This window comes from Macaca fascicularis, chromosome 20, assembly GCF_037993035.2.
Source record: "Macaca fascicularis isolate 582-1 chromosome 20, T2T-MFA8v1.1".
Classification (NCBI taxonomy): domain Eukaryota; kingdom Metazoa; phylum Chordata; class Mammalia; order Primates; family Cercopithecidae; genus Macaca; species Macaca fascicularis.
In genome coordinates this window covers 4,312,767-4,329,030 of record NC_088394.1, presented here as the reverse complement: position 1 = coordinate 4,329,030, position 16,264 = coordinate 4,312,767, and the positions used below count along the sequence as shown (strand labels likewise).

Genomic DNA, 16,264 nt, shown 5'->3' with positions numbered 1-16,264 from the left:
GAATGGACAAATGGATGGATGGGTGGATGAGTGGATGGACAGACGAATTGATAGGTGAGCGGACTGATGGGTGGGTGGATGGATGAGTGGACAGATGAATGGGTAAGTGGGTAGGTGGGTAGGTAGATGGATGGATGAATGACTGGATGGATGGATTTATGAATGAGTGGGTGGGTAAGTAGATAAATTGATGGGTGAGTGGATGGATAGACTGATGGATGTGTGGGTGCTGGTTAGCTGACTTTGGACTCCAAAAGCACTAACCGAGGAGAATGGAGACTCCCAGGACTGGGTGAACCCCAACCTTCTCGGGCTCACATTTACTATCTTCCCACCTGGCAGAAGAAAACATTTCCTGACCATCTTCACAAAACCCCCCAAAATACTTATCACTGAAGGGTTGACTCTTCTTGCCAGGGAGTCAAGAGGGACTTTGCTATCCTGATTTCTCACAGGCAACAGGTGGTCACATGCAGAGACTACAGTCAACAGGCCTCAGGCAGAACAAACTGTGCACTGGCCATCCTTGAGACAACAGAGCCAGCCCTCCCATGAGGGCTTCCCTGACCCTGATCCCTCTGCCCAGCCCTGCCTGGCAACTCCTGGAGGCTGACTCATCCATATCCCTTCTCTTGCAGGCTCTCCAGTAATAGTATTGGTGATGGAGGTTCCAAGGCCCTGGCCGAGGCCCTGAAGATGAACCAGGGCCTGGAGAGCCTGGAGTGAGTCCACCTGACCCCTGCCAGGGTGACGAGTCCCCCTGCATTCTCTTTCCAGTAGATGGTGGGCTGGCAGTCCTGAAATATGGCTGTCCCCCAGGGCCATTTCCCTGCCAACATCAACCCTGGGTACACACTGCCCTCAGTGCCCCCTGCCCCACTAGCTCCATTTCCCTAGACGGTGGGGGCTGGGGTGGAGTCTGGAGTGTTTGGAATGATGAGCTCCAAGTGTCCTTGAGAAGCCAGCAAGGGTGACTAGAGAGGGAGTCAGCTGTAGCAGCTTTGGTGGGGGCAGGAGAGCTCAGCGCTGCACCTACACTTGGGGAGCCTGCTGCACCACTCCCTCTGGGGGCTGCAGACCCAACACACCCTGCTCTGAGGCTGTCTGGGGCCACCCACATCAAGGCAGGGTCTAAATTTGGGGGTTTGTTGCGCTAAACCCACCTGCCCTCCCCTGGCAGGGGCTAGGTGAGGGGATGGGCAAAGAAAGAGAGATGAGGAGAGGAGCAGTGTGGCTGCCACTGTCCCTGGAGCCCCCAACTCCCTGTTGAACCCAGTGCCTGCTGTCCCAGACTGGACAGGGCAGCTCCCTCTGGGTCCTGCGACAGCCACACCCAGGGTGCCTCCTTCTCTGTCCGCAGTCTGCAGAGCAATTCCATCAGTGACGCAGGAGTGGCAGCACTGATGGGGGCCCTCTGCACCAACCAGACCCTCCTCAGCCTCAGGTAAGTCCCGGCCACCCTCTCCAAACATGGCGTTTCTTTGACCGGGCACCTGTCTGCAGGGACTTGGCACTGGGAAGCCTGTCTCAGGGATATCTATTGCTGGGGAAGCCTTCCTGGCAGCCTGGCCCTCTTCCTGATCTCTTGGGGTGCAGGGGACAGCTGCTGCCCGCAGTGGCCCATTCTGCTGCTCCCTTCCCAGATGCATGCTGAGCCACCTGTCCCCTCGCACCTCTGGGGCCCTGTCATCCTATCCTCTCCCTGTACTGTGGATGGTCCTAAAGCGGGGGCGCCTGGCTGGCCCAGCACTGGCTTGCTGGCATTGGCTCCTTCACACCTCAGCCCAGACTGTGCAGAACCCTAGGTCCCCTGCCTACAGTTTCTTGGGCTTCCAGAAGCCTAAACACCTGGGCTTGGCTCTGCCAGATGCCTAATCTGCCCGGTCAGAAGCTCAGGTCTTCCCTTTTTTTTCAGCCTTCGAGAAAACTCCATCAGTCCCGAGGGAGGCCAGGCCATCGCTCATGCCCTCTGCACCAATAGCACCCTGAAGAACCTGGAGTACGTGGTGGGGGCCTGTGACTCCACAGGCTGTTCATGCCATGACCACACCCACACTGAGCCTGGGCTGACGGGCACCCTCGTTGCATCACAGGGTTGGAGAAGGCGCTGACTGGGGAGGGTGCAGCCAGGCTACCTGGCATCGGGTGGCAAGTCCCCCACTCTCATAGTGTAAATTGCATGAGGGTGAGGCTGGTATGACACCATCTGCCTTACCTGGTGGGGATGGATGAGGATGTGATCATGCCATTGGGCAGCGTATCCCCAGGAAGCTCCCCCACGTCCTGGCTGTGTGACCTGGCATTGAGCCCTGGAATCCCTGGTGACCAAGGACCAGAGGCTTCACAGCCAGCCCCGCTCACTTGCTCCTGTTCCCTTTCTCCTAGCCTGACAGCCAACCTCCTCCACGACCAGGGTGCCCAGGCCATCGCAGTGGCAGTGAGAGAAAACCGCACCCTCACCTCCCTTCAGTGAGTCTGCAGCTCTCCACCCTGCCCTGTCCCCCTTCTGCAGAGCTGCCGGGCTCCACCCAAACCAATGATGTACAGGTCAAGCCTGGTTTGGGGACACCCCTTGCAAAGGTCTCAGGGGCTGCCCAGGCTAGACTGCTGCCAGCAGACTGTGCCCCATCCTGTGCTCTCCTGACCCACAGACAGACATGTGTTAAGAGGTGGTCACAGGGTTGCAGGAATTCTCCTGCCACATCCTGCAGGGATTCCACCCCCTGCCATCAGAGCCTCCTTGGCTCTGCCCCAGGGCCACATAGTCACATAGTCACATAGTCACATGTGTCTGTGTCTGCCCAGCCTGCAGTGGAATTTCATCCAGGCCGGCGCTGCCCAGGCCCTGGGACAAGCACTACAGCTCAACAGGAGCCTCACCAGCTTAGAGTAAGTTGGCCTGCCCAGGGGCTGCAGGGCGGGGGCTGTCGGGGATGGGTGAACCTGCTGGTACCCACCAGGGAGAGGCTCAATACAGTGACCCTTGGCACACAGCCTCCTCTTCCCTAAGGCCAGCGGGCACATTTCAGTCCTTGTCTGCCTTTTAAATGTATTGGCCGGGTGCGTTGGCTCACGTCTGTAATCCCAGCACTTTGAGAGGCTGAGGCATGTGGATCATCTGAGGTGTCGGGAGTTTAAGGCAAGCCTAGCCAACATGGAGAAACCCCATCTCTACTATAAATACAAAAATTAGCCGGGCATGGTGGCACATGCCTGTAATCCCAGCTACTTGGGAGGCTGAGGCAGGAGAATTGCTTGAATTTAGGAGGCACAGGTTGCAGTGAGCAGAGATCACGTCACTGCACTGCAGCCTGGGCGGCAGAGCAAGACTCTGTCTCAAAATATATATATACACACACATATATGTACACATATATATATACACACATATATACATATGACGGCTTTATTGAGATATAATCTTCACACCAGAAGATCTGCCCACTTAGTATACAGTTCACTGGTTTCTAGTGTATTCAGTGATGCAACCATCACAATCAATTTTACAACATTTCCATCACCCCAAAACGAACCCATCCCCGTTAGCACTCACTACCCATTCTCCCTTTCCCCCAACCCTGGCAACCACTAATCTACTGTCTCCATGATCTTCCTACCCTGGACACTGCATATAAATGGAATTGTGCGACACATGGCCAAAAATGGAATCATACGACACATGGCCTTTTGCGGCTGGTGTCTTTCATTTGGTGTCAGATTTTCAAGGTTCATCCACATTGTAGCCAGTCTCAGTACATAGTTCCTTTGTAAGGCTGAATGATATCCATTGTATGAGTACACAGGTTTTATTTCTCCATTCATCAGCTGATGGACATTGGGTTGTTCCTACTTGGCTGTTAGGAACGGCGCTGCTGTGGACCTTTGTGCACAGTTTCTGTGTGGACGTGAGCTTTCCTTCTCCTGGGTGGATATACCTGGGAGTGGAGTCGCTGGGGCGTGAGGGAACTCTAGGTTTAACCCTTGGAGCCTCATTGGTCTTTCTCCTTGACCATTTCTTCTCCTTCAGCTTCCAGGATGTCCCCTCTAGCTGGGCCTTGTCCTCTTTTCTTCTGTTTGGCTCTTCAGTGCAGGGCTCCTCAGGGATCTGTCCCATGTCATCTTCCCTTGCCTGGCATCTCTTTTCCTGGAGCTCTTGTTTCCCTGGGCTCCAGTGATCTTTAAAGTCCTAACGACTCCCATGTGCATGTCCCAGGCCTCTCACCTGAGCCCCAGACCGGCACGTCCACACTCCCTCTGCACCTCCCCTCAGGGTCTTGCTGGGGTGCGGGGTCCCTGCATTCTCTCTCCCAAAAACCTGCTTCTTGGTTCCCCATCTTGTGAATGGAACCAACTGTGCAAGCTAGAAACAAGGACTTCACTCTCACCTCCCACTTCCTTTTCTATAATTTTTATTTTACTTTATTTTTGAGATGGAGTCTCTCTGTTACCCAGGCTGGAGTGCAGAGGCATGATCTCAGCTCACTGCAACCTCTGCCTCCCGGGTCCAAGCGATTCTCCTGCCTTAGCCTCCCGAGTAGCTGGGACTACAGGTGTCCAACACCACACCTGGTGTTTTTTTTTTTTTTTTTTTTAATAGAGATGGGGTTTCACTATGTTGGTCAGGCTGGTCTCGAACTCCTGACCTTTAAGTGATCCTTCCACCTTGGCCTCCCAAAGTGCTGGGATTACAGGCGTGAACCACCACATCCACATTATTTTTTAAAATAATATTTACAATTTTTTAAAAGAGATGGGGCCTCACTATGTTGCCCAGGCTGGTCTCGAACTCCTGGGCTCAAGCGATCCTCCCACCTTGGCCTCCCAAAGTCCTAGGATTACAGGTGTGAGCCACTGTGCCTGCCCAGCTCCTGCTTCCTATTCACTGTCAAGTCCTGTTGGGTCAGTCCCCTCTGTGTCCCTGCCACCCACTCAATTCCCTTTGCGTCCACGGCCCCCACCCAGGCCATCGGCACCACTCATCTCCATCCCTGTGGCAGCCTCCACCTCAGTCCATCCTCTCACACTGCTGGCTAGAGACCTTTCCAAAGCAACTCTGTTCCATCTTGGGTGCCATCCTTGAATGGCTGCTCAGGGCCTGCAGAGTAAAGTACACACAGCCCCTCAGGGTGGCTTCTGGGGCCCCTAAAATCTGCTTCCTTTGTCCCTCCCTGGACTCATTTCTCACTTCCCCAGGAACTCAATTCGTTTGGGTTCCTTAGCTGAGCCAGGCACACTCCCCACTTTGGGTTTGGGTTTTGACTTGTTTCTTCTGGGGAGCCTTCTGTGGACACCCTGGGGCGGGAGACGCTGCTTGCTTTTCCCTGCAGCCTGCACTTGGCCTGTTGTACCTGCTCATTTAATCACGTCTTCCTACCTGAGCTTCGAGAAGGGGACTCAGGTCCACTGCCTTATACAAGCCCTAGCACATGAGACGCACTGAAATGTTGTCTTTTTTATTTTATTTTAATTTTTTGAGACGGAGTCTAACTCTGTCGCCCAGGCTGGAGTGCAGTGACACGATCTTGGCTCACTGCAACCTCTGCCTCCTGGATTCAAGTGATTCTCCTGCCTCAGCTTCCCCAGTAGCTGGGACTACAGATGCCCTCCACCACTCCCGGCTAATTTGTGTATTTTTAGTAGAGATGGGGTTCCACCATGTTGGCCAGGCTGATCTCGAACTCCTGACCTCAAGTGATCCACCCATATCAGCCTCCCAAAGTGCTGGGATTAAAGGCGGGAGCCACTGTGCCCGGCCACACTCAAATGTCTGTTAAAATAATGAACGCAAACAGCTCTTAGCCTTGAATGTATTAATGTGCACCTGAGTTAAACTCAGTCACTTATTGCACCAGGGCCTGCTAGTTCCCTCCAATTTAGAAGGGGAAAAAATGACACAAAACCCTAATAAGCAAGAATGGCCAAGGAGGTTGGGCATGGTGGCTCCTGCCTGTAATGCCAGCAATTTGGGATGCCAAGGTGGGAAGACTGCTTGAGCCCAGGAGTTCAGGACCAGCCTGGGCAACATAGTGAGACCCTATCTCCACAGAAGAATAAAAATATTAGCCAGGCATGGTGGCATGTGCCTGTAGTTCCAGTCTCTATTTAAGTATTTTAGTCTCCTCGGGAGGCTGAGGTGGGAGGATCGCTTGAGCCTGGGAGGTTGAGGCTGCAGTGAGCTGTGATCTCACCACTGCATTCCAGCCTGGGTGGCAGAGTGAGACCCTGTCTCAAGAGAAAACAAGACAGACAAGAATGGCTCAGGGATTGAGGCTTTCAGTTCATTTTCTGGTTGGCTGTGAAAAGCAACCCTTTTTGGGTCCCAAGCCCCTACTGACAAGTCACTCTATGTGTCCCATTTCCTGCTTGCCTCTGGCGGTTCAGACTCATGCAGGCCCCCAGACCCTTCTGTGTGCTTAGTATGAGGCAGCGGGCTGCAGGGCCTGTAGAGGAAGGGCAGTTATCCCCAGGCAAACCCTGGGAGTCTATGTCTATGGTGTGTGTAGTCAGTTAAACCTGGCAGGTCCAAGCGTGGCAGGGCCTTGCTAGAATGCTCCGTGTGCCCCATGCACCCAAAGAGGTCACACTCTGTGTCCAGTTTACAGGAGAACGCTATCGGGGATGACGGAGCGTGTGCGGTGGCCCATGCGCTGAAGGTCAACACAGCCCTCACTGCTCTCTAGTAAGTCCTAGATGTGCGCAGCAGTCAGGAAACCGGCCCCTCCACCATCCTTTCATGTTTTTTTTTTTTTTGTCTCGAGACAAGACTCTTGCCCTGCCACCCAGGCTGGAGTATAGTGGCGCAATCTCAGCTAACTGTAACCTCCGCCTCGTGGGTTCAAGTGATTCTCGAGCTTCAGCCTCCCAAGCAGTTGGGATTACAGGCGTGTGCCACCACACCCAGCCTAATTTTTGTATTATCAGTAGACGGGGTTTCACCATGTTGGCCAGGCTGGTCTTAAAATCCTGACTTCAGGTGATCTGCCCACCTCAGCCTCCCAAAGTGCTGGGATTACAGGTGTGCGCCAACACACCTGACCTAGACGTTATTTTTGTTTACAAGTCAAAGAAGGTGTATTTGATTTTCCTAGTATTATTATAGGAAATATTACATTAGCAACTGGGGGCTCAAACACCTAGATAGTAGTAATGAGGAGGTGCAAGGAGCGTTCTCCCCGAGCCCTTCCAGGGATAGCCTGTATTTCTCGTATCCTTAGCATCCAGATTTCTGTCTTAGGCAACAGTGTAGATAGGAGATGGAGTGCCTAGACATAGCGCTGGCCAACCATTCTCAGTGCTGTTTCTCTACTTTCCACCCTGAATCAACGGGTAGTGAAAGGGAATGGAGTGTGTAGAGGGAGGTGGGCCCAGCTGGCCCATATTGACAGCACCCTCCCCACCCCAGTCTCCAGGTGGCCTCCATTGGTGCTCCGGGTGCTCAGGTGCTAGGGGAAGCCTTGGCTGTGAACAGAACCTTGGAGATTCTTGAGTAAGTATTCCAGTCTCCAGCTATGGTCTTCAGCCCCCCCAAAAAACAATGAATCCTTAATGAATAGATATGGGGACAAAGTTTACAGGTAACTCACAAATCATCCTAGTGATCTTCATTTCGGCACAAGTGTACCAGCTTCCCAGCCCCACTTCATGCCTTTTCCTGGGAGTCGCTATCATTTGCCCTCCTCTCCAGGTTGGCCTTGCCAGGCTGAACACGTCTAGAGGCCCGGTTTATGGGTCCCGGGGTGGCTGATCTTGTTCTCTGGGCAGATCCAAAGTCCTGGGATGAGGCTACAGCTCTGAGGCTCAGGCATGTCCTCAGAATTCCTGCCCTTGCTGGGGGCACTGCGGACCTGCCCGGATGGAGGGCTGCCTCTCTTATCTCAGCCTTGCTTTTCTGTTTGGAGTGGAAGAGGAGGAAGGCTCCAATTACCCACCTGGCTGGGCCAGCCATGCCCCTTCCTGTGTGCCCTGCTTCCCACAGCCAGCTCTGCCCTGCTGCCCTGGAGTGAGGAAGACAGAGCCCTGCTCTCCTGTGACTGCTGAAGTCCTTGTTTCCTCTACCAAGTAGCCCCAAGCCCACCTGCAGAGGTCAGGATCACCTCTCATCCTGTACCCATGCCTTAGGCTTCCTGTCTTTCCCCACAGCTTAAGAGGAAATGCCATCGGGGTGTCTGGAGCCAAAGCCCTGGCAAATGCTCTGAAGGTAAACTCAAGTCTCCGGAGACTCAAGTAAGTGGCTGGAGGGCCTTACCTGCATCCTGGAGCAGCAGAGTTCTCTGCTGTGTCCTCCTCGACAGGATAAAATGCTCCTGATTTCCTCTGTAGCTACTTCCTCCTGAATATAATCAGACTTATAGTCCACATTCCACTGCAGCTGGGTTTGTTGAGTCTGCTTAGCTTCAGTCAGAAGTCACTCGCATCTGCGTTTATGGTCTTATATCCTCCATCGCACTTGGATGGGACAATCTGGCCACTTGTAGACACCTGTCTCCAGGGTCAACTCCCACCTGGCGTTGCCATGGCACTTGTCGATACATCTGCCTGGGTTACTGCCCCCAGACAATGCAGTGTTGCTTCCCCGGATGTTTCCTTCTGCCCTGATGGCTCACCGTGTGTCTCCATCTCTTCTCCACTTAGTCTTCAAGAGAATTCCCTGGGGATGGGCGGGGCGATATGTGTTGCCACGGCACTGTCTGGAAACCACAGGCTCCAGCATATCAAGTGAGTGCACCTGCCCTTCCTGCTTGCCCTTAGAACTGCTTCCAGGTCACGCATTGCCTTTTGCTCAGTTCTGAGAGCCAGCTGACCCCCAGACCCCTCAGCAGCCCTACAGGGAAACCTGGTCTAAGGGGGGCTACCCTGAGCCTTGTCCATGTAGCGAGGGGATCCTAGAAGCACAAAGGCTTTGCATGGGGTCCTGCATTTTCTATCTTATGACCTGCTCTACTAAAGAGAACCTGTAGGCTTCAAGCCCTGCCTTAACCGTTGTCTTCTAGCCTCCAAGGAAACCACATTGGGGACTCTGGGGCTAGGATGATCTCAGAGGCCATCAAGACAAATGCTCCCACGTGCACTGTTGAAATGTGAGCAAAAGGAGTTCCTGGTGGATGGAGCAGGAGGATGGGCAGAGACTCAGCTGGAAGCTTTTGAACAGAAAGGCCGACTTCTGGGGACCTGCTGGGAGCTGGGAACGCTGCTCACTCAGCACGAGAGTGGGGCTCTGCACGGAGAAAGGAGAGGTGCTGCCAGAGGAGGTCGTGAGCTCCCTTCCTGGTGCAGGAGTGGTTCAGGCAGGGGGCGACGGGTACTCTGCTATGGCACAGAGGAGGGAGGGGGCCACCACCAAGGGACTAGGGGACAAAGGCCTGAAGCTCAGCAGTGTAGGAGGCTGGTTCCAGCTTATTTACACCCTGAGTACTTCATATGCCCCCTACCTTTAAAAATGTTTATTACTGCCCCGTTCCACTCACCTGGTTAAAAATCATCCCATGCTCTGAGATAAGCTGCCATCTCAAGCTCGTGAGGAGCATCCGTGTGGCAGGGGCAACAGAGGGGACCCTTATTTTTTCAAGAAGAAAGTTTTAGGGTATCATCCTTACAGACATGAAAAAACTATAGGAAAATTGTGAAGATAAATGAGTTTTAATTCTAGCATTCTGGAAACAGAGACAATAGAGTTCTCCAAGGAGTCTGCCTTTTTTTGTTTGTTTGTTTTTGAGATGGAGTCTTGCTCTTGTCACCCAGGCTGAAGTGCAGTGGTGCAATTCGGCTCCCTGCAACCTCTGCCTCCCAGGTTCATGTGATTCTCCTGCCTCAGCCTCCCCAGTAGCTGGGATTACAGGCACCTGCCACCATGCCCAGCTAATTTTTGTATTTTTAATAGAGACGGGGTTTCACCATGTTGGCCAGGCTGGTCTCGAACTCCTGACTTCAGGTGATCAGCCTGGGCCTCCCAAAGTGCTGGGATTACAGGCGTGAGTCACCGCACCTGGCCCCATTTTTTATTTATTACAAAATCAAAGACGTGGGTGATACCTGGCACATGTTATCTGGAGTCTGGCACACTGGTTATCAATAGCACATTCAATGTATTCAGTGATGTCATTCTTTCTTTCTTTTTTTTTTTGAGACAGAATCTGTCACCCAGGCTGGAGTACAGTGGCATGATCTTGGCTCACTGCAGTCTCTACCTCTTGGGTTCCAGTGATTCTCCTGCCTCAGCCTCCCAAGTAGTTGGGTCTACAGGCACACACCACCACACCCAGCTAATTTTTATATTTTTAGTAGAGATGGGGTTTCACCATGTTGATCAGGCTAGTCTCAAACTCCTGACCTCAAGTGATCTGCCCGCCTCAGCCTCCCAAAGTGCTGGGATTACAGGTGTGAGCCACTACACTTCCTTATTAGGCTTCCAAAGCCACTGCTGCGGCCACAGCTTCCATGGAGACAGGCAAGCTGAGCCTCTATGTGGCACCAATTCCTGCAGCTGTTTGTGTTGGAGGGAAAAAAATCCAAATGGACATCACAGCTCTCATCAACTAAATAACCACAGAAAGTATTTATTAAGACTATAAAGCAATGATCACTTCTGAATTTGAAAGGAATAGCTATTTGAAATGTTTCTTCAAAAGTGAGCATCTGGACAGGATGCTGACATGGATGCTAAGGCCATGTCTTGGGAAGATGATATCCTTGCAGTCTCAAAACAGCACCCCACAAAGGTGATATCCTAATTTACAAAGGGAAAAAGGTACCTTTAATCTGAAATCTGGCAAATGCAGCCTCAACAGAAGTGACAGAATTGAACATCGCCAATAATGGGACACGTGGACATCACATGCCCCCAGTCTGATGCAGCACGGAGTCGTCTGATGTATTCTTGTCAAAAACTGTTTGCCTGATTCTAATCATTGAAGGAACAATTAAAAAAAAATCCAAATTGACAAACATTCTGCAGAATAAATGGCCTGAACTCATAAAAAACATCAATGTCATGAAAAATGCAAAACGTTGCAGATAGTGTGAAATTGAAGATTACAGAGATATAACTTAATGCAAGATCTTTGACTGGATCCTAGACTGGAGGAAAAAGTCTGTTACAAAGAACATTTGGATCACTTGTAGTAGCTGGGAAATAAAACAAAACAAAACATTATTTGTAAAAGGGGGGAAATCTGAACATGGGTCTTGCAGTATTTATGACGGTTTTTGCTGGGCATAGACTTCTAGATTGACAGCTGTTTTAGTACTTTTAAGGTGATGCTCTGTCTGCTGGTTTGCATTGTTTCTGTCTGAGTTAAGAGCTTAGCAGAACAGAGTTGCAGTAGCCAAACGCTGGAGAAAGCTGGGCCCTACAGAAACCTAACACTGAAGAAACCTGAGGAGCCAAAGTGGTGGAGAAAACAAACAGTCCTCCCTCTCTCCCTTTTCAAATAATGTTCATACATCTTCAAGCTGTCTGAAATGGTTAAAGAGTTCAGTCTGTCATCAGGGACACACCAGAGCCAGCTAGCCCACACAGACCCCATCAGAGCAAAACAGACAAGACAATTTAATTCATATCCACACAGAAAGGACTTCTAGGTAGGAGGTATACCCTTTAGCTCCCTTCCAATTAAAGGAGTCCTCAATTCTAGCACCTGAGAGTCCCTTGGGTCTAACAGCTGTGATATTTATGTTGTGTGTTGCTTACCTAAATGAATACAATTTCCTTCCAGACATGTGACACTGATATTAAAGTGCTAATGAGAGGGATCTGTTTCTTCTTGTCCAAGCTAAAAGAGAAACAGTCGTTCAGATTTCCCATCAGAAGTCCGAGGACTTTGTTCTTGATAACTACTACCAATAAAAATTGAGTATTTGAAAAATTCCTTTGTATTTTCCATCAATACACATTTTTTAAAGCATTTGAGGAAGTCTTCTAATTATATAGTAAAAAATTATCAGCAATGGCCTGCTAGTTTTTTTTTTTTTTTTTGAGACGGAGTCTCGCTCTGTCGCCCAGGCTGGAGTGCAGTGGCCGGATCTCATCTCACTGCAAGCTCTGCCTCGCGGGTTTACGCCATTCTCCTGCCTCAGCCTCCCGAGTAGCTGGGACTACAGGCGCCCGCCACCTCGCCCGGCTAGTTTTTTGTATTTTTAGTAGAGACGGGGTTTCACCATGTTAGCCAGGATGGTCTCGATCTCCTGACCTTGTGATCTGCCCGTCTCGGCCTCCCAAAGTGCTGGGATTACAGGCTTGAGCCACCGCGCCCGGCCGGCCTGCTAGTTTTTTATTGACCTAATCACAACCATCCTCCTTAGGTCCTGAGGTCTGCTCTACTGCTTGGCCAAAACCAAATGGTGCCAGGTCATAAAGCACTTGCACATGTGACTCCTGGATCCATTCTACAATGGGTCACCACTTTAGTAATGACCCACTACAATGGGTCATACTTTAGTAAAAACGATAGAGTACAAACAGCTTGTTGTTGACAGAAACTTCCTTGCTCAAGCAAGGCAGTGCTATACATGGTGAGACTTTGCACAAAGTCAGTTAACTAACAGATGATCTAGAAGCAGGTGACACAATGAAATACCCTTTGGAGCTGTTGCCTATGTCTGTGGATGGGCTCTTTGTAGCTAGGTTAGGCTTCTGTGTTAAAGTGCGTTAGAAGAAAGCATCACATAAGGAAAACAGAACTCTATTTGTATGTTTTTTCAAAACAGAAGTCAAGTCACATTCAGGCAAACCAAATCCGTAACATCCAAAAGGTGCAGTGACTCTTCTGCGTCTTGGAACCACGGCGTCTGTGGCGGCTGGCATGGCTCCAACACGCTGGCTTCCCTGTCAGCAGATCGTTTACAATATGGTGCATTTCAAATTACTGGTGAATTCACTGAATGCTGGCCTTTTTTTTTTTTTTTTTAAAGGGGTAATCTTATACATAAAATTTATGAAAAGAAAGAGAAAAAAGCAAAAATGACAGAAATAATTGTCGAAAGTTCCTAAAATTTATGTGTATCTTTTCATACTTGTGAACTCCTGAATAAGTATTTATATCTGACAGGTACAAATAAAATAATTATGCTTTTAAGTAAAACCTATTTAATAATATGAAATATGGTGTTAAAAACATTTATTAAAAGTAACTTCAGAAGTCTTCTGACTTTTTAATTGTAAAAATAAGTGAAAACTGTTTTGTGCTTTTCTTTTTAATTTACTGTATGCTTTTTTTTTTTTTTTTTTTTTTTGAGATGGAGTCTCACTCTGTTGCCCAGGCTGGAGTGCAACGGTGTGATCTTGGCTCACTGCAACCTCCACCTCCTAGGTTCAAGTGATTCTCCTGCCTCAGCCTCCCCAGTAGCTGGGGTTACAGGCATGTGCTACCACGCCTGGCTGATTTTTGTATTTTTAGTAGAGATGGGTTTCGCCACGTTGGTCAGGCTGGTCTCAAACCCCTAACCTCAGGTGATTCACTCGTCTTGGCCTCTCAAAGTGCTAGGATTACAGGCGCTGGCCTACTGTATGCTTTTTACAAGCAGTGTGCTTTTATTTTTTTTTTTGAGACGGAGTCTTGCTCAGTCGCCCAGGCTGGAGTGCAGTGGCATGATCTCGGCTCACTGCAAGCTCCGCCTCCCGGGTTCACACCATTCGCCTGCCTCAGCCTCCCAAGTAGCTGGGACTACAGGTGCCCGCCGCCAAGCCCAGCTAACTTTTTGTATTTTTAGTAGAGACGAGGTTTCACTATGTTAGCCAGGACGGTCTCCATCTCCTGACCTCACGATCTGCCTGCCTCGGCCTCCCAAAGTGCTGGGATTACAGGCGTGAGCCACCGTGCCCAGCCTTCTTTTTCTTTTTTTTTTAAGATAGGGTCTCACTCTGTCACCCAGGCTGGAGTGCAGTGGCACAATCACAGCTCAGTGCAGCCTCGACCTCCTGGTCTCAAGTGATTCTCCTGCCTCAGCCTCCTGAATAGCTGGGACCACAGGCATGCCCCTCCACATCCGGCTAATTTTTAAATTTTTTGTAGAGATGGAGTCTCACTTAGTTGTCCAGGCTAGTCTAAAACTCCTGGGCTCAAGTGATCCTCCCACCTTGGCCTCCTGAGTAGCTGGGCCCACAGGCGCTTGCCACCATGTCCAGCTAAGTACTTTTCATATTAAAAAAAAAAGAAGAAGAAAAAAGAAAAAAAAACCAACTCCACTTCTAATTTCACAACAGAAAAAATCTTCTAGTGATACTACTCTACCTAATTCAATCCTGTGTTGTTGTTTTTTTAAGTCAGAAACATGAATCTGTACCAACACCTTTTTCTTAATAGGCTCCTTCCCCTACAGAAACACTTAGGTAGCGAGCTGCAGGAAACCTATTTGTCCCTGTGTTGTGCACTATATCTTTCCACACTTTAGACAAAACAAAGCTCCTTTAGAGAAACTCTGGCTGGAGGGAAGGAGAGTGTCCTGGCTGTCATTGCCATGGGAGTCTGGAGTCTCCAAGAGGGCAGCTCAGGTCACCAGAGTTTCCAAATTTAGTACCAGCCGTGGAAACATGAAGGTGGCTGTAATCCAAGGTGAACTTGACTCCCAGAGGAATGTCAGCTTTGGAGAGAAAATGGAGGATTCCTCATCTGGAGCCTGTCTCTATCGCCTGATTTTCAAGGAAACCCAGTTTTCATTTAACTTTAGCTAAGCTTCTTTCAGAAAATTGTAGTAATTAAAATACATTTAATGTCTGGTATTGTGAACATGCAGAAGAAAGAAAGATGACAAAATGAAATAAGGGCTAGAATTAAAAGCCGAAGCACAGGAAATGTTCTCAACTGTGCAAGTGATTAACAGCCAGATGTCCCCCTATGATTCCGAACATGAGTCCCCAGTGCCAAGTTCTAGCCTCAACTCTGCTGGACTCTCGGAGAAAATGTATAGTAAAAAAGCAGCCAAGACTTGTGTGGCGTCAGCTCTTATTTCTCCTTGAGATTTTGTCCTGTGGATGTGAATCACTAAGAACACATGCATTCCTCAAGTTTTAGGAGATAAATAAGGTGAAAAAAAAATCTTAGGGATTTGTTTCAATTCTTATTTAAGCTTCATGGAATGCAAACATAGGAGGCTGAAGCAGAAATAAGTATTGCTTCAGTAATCATGAGTCCAGCCAGCTTAGTGAACAAAACAGGTGTTACCTGCCTAACCTTCTAAGTTCCCATTTACCTACAAGTCTGAGGGTTTTAATCTGCCAGGGTCCCTTGGCAAGAGGGTCAGAAGTCATTGTCACTCTCATCCAGGGGTTCAGGTTTCCGGACCCTTCGATTGGGCTTGGTTGGTGAGAGAGAAATGCTCTCATCTTCCAAATCATCATCCTCATCATCATCATCATCTTCCATGTCGATTTCACTCTCCTCCGAGTCCTCCTATAGGAAAAAAATGGCAGATGTAACAGGGGGTTCCACCTCATTCCTGACATCTTGTCCTAAGATTCTCTGCCTCCCTTTCTATAGCACCATCCCTGCGTGAAGGAAGAGGCCGGCAGAGTGGCAGGCAGGCTGTGGGAGGGCATATGGATGGGACCGAGGCGATGTACTGCTGGCTGGAATTTATCATCCATCCAGAATCCTCCAAACTCCAGGTGCATCTGAGTGTGGTGCTGCAGGGGCTGGCTTTCCCACAGTGTCTCAGAAGCACTCTGGATCTGCATTGAGGGCCAATGGACCCAGAGACTCTCCCTACCAATGGCAAGAAGGACAGGGGCTTGGAGACAGGGAAGGGAGGCCTATTTTGGCTTTTTGCAGATTGTGGATAAAAAGCAACACAGGCATGGGTATAAGGAGTGAAGTGAATCCCAGCTACTCAGAAGGCTGAGGCAAGAGAACTGCTTGAACCTGGGAGACGGAGGTGCAGTGAGCCGAGATTGTACCACTGCACTCCAGAGCAAGACTCCGTCTCAAAAAAAAAAAAAAGAAAGGGAGCAAAGTGAAAGACACACCTTCTCCCTCCTCATCAGATCCAGGGCAACAACTCAGCCCAGCTTTAAAACGGCAAGTCCTGCGTCCCATGTAAACCAGGATGGCTGGTCGTTCTATCTAGATCATTCCCATCGGTGCACACAAATGCTGTAATTTCCTTCTTGGAAAAAAACCCAAACGTAATCCCATTTTCCTCTCCAGCTGCTCTGCCCTGTCTCTCTCCCCTCACACAGAGCTCCTGAGCGAGTCGTTGAACTCACTGTCTACACCTCTGCCCCTCACGAATGCTTCAGTTCCCCCGGACTCTCACCCACTGACCCCAGCACTGC

At 49.9% G+C, this 16,264-nt stretch overlaps 2 protein-coding genes across 35 annotated transcripts in view; one reads left to right on the top strand and one right to left on the bottom strand.

Annotated features, from left to right (window-relative positions):
* NLRC3 (NLR family CARD domain containing 3) overlaps nucleotides 1-11,861 on the top strand; it is a 40,566-nt gene extending 28,705 nt beyond the window's left edge. For 9 of the 11 annotated variants that reach the window (XM_045381480.3, XM_045381478.3, XM_045381472.3 and 6 more), the window contains 10 exons: nucleotides 639-722; nucleotides 1,361-1,444; nucleotides 1,916-1,999; nucleotides 2,386-2,469; nucleotides 2,806-2,889; nucleotides 6,596-6,679; nucleotides 7,403-7,486; nucleotides 8,140-8,223; nucleotides 8,632-8,715; nucleotides 8,991-11,861. In XM_045381480.3, coding sequence (XP_045237415.2) covers nucleotides 639-722; nucleotides 1,361-1,444; nucleotides 1,916-1,999; nucleotides 2,386-2,469; nucleotides 2,806-2,889; nucleotides 6,596-6,679; nucleotides 7,403-7,486; nucleotides 8,140-8,223; nucleotides 8,632-8,715; nucleotides 8,991-9,081 — 847 coding nt within the window. In that variant the 3' untranslated portion in view covers nucleotides 9,082-11,861. Of the gene's footprint in view, nucleotides 1-638; nucleotides 723-1,360; nucleotides 1,445-1,915; nucleotides 2,000-2,385; nucleotides 2,470-2,805; nucleotides 2,890-6,595; nucleotides 6,680-7,402; nucleotides 7,487-8,139; nucleotides 8,363-8,631; nucleotides 8,716-8,990 lie in introns of those variants that run through there. The other 2 variants (XM_045381476.3, XM_074028675.1) reach the window with 2 other exon arrangements.
* The window catches only part of CLUAP1 (clusterin associated protein 1), a 43,708-nt gene continuing 37,967 nt past the window's right edge, over nucleotides 10,524-16,264 (bottom strand). For 18 of the 24 annotated variants that reach the window (XM_045381483.3, XM_074028700.1, XM_065537047.2 and 15 more), the window contains one exon: nucleotides 12,974-15,383. In XM_045381483.3, coding sequence (XP_045237418.1) covers nucleotides 15,231-15,383 — 153 coding nt within the window. In that variant the 3' untranslated portion in view covers nucleotides 12,974-15,230. Of the gene's footprint in view, nucleotides 10,724-12,375; nucleotides 12,821-12,973; nucleotides 15,384-16,264 lie in introns of those variants that run through there. The other 6 variants (XM_065537045.2, XM_074028693.1, XM_074028696.1 and 3 more) reach the window with 2 other exon arrangements.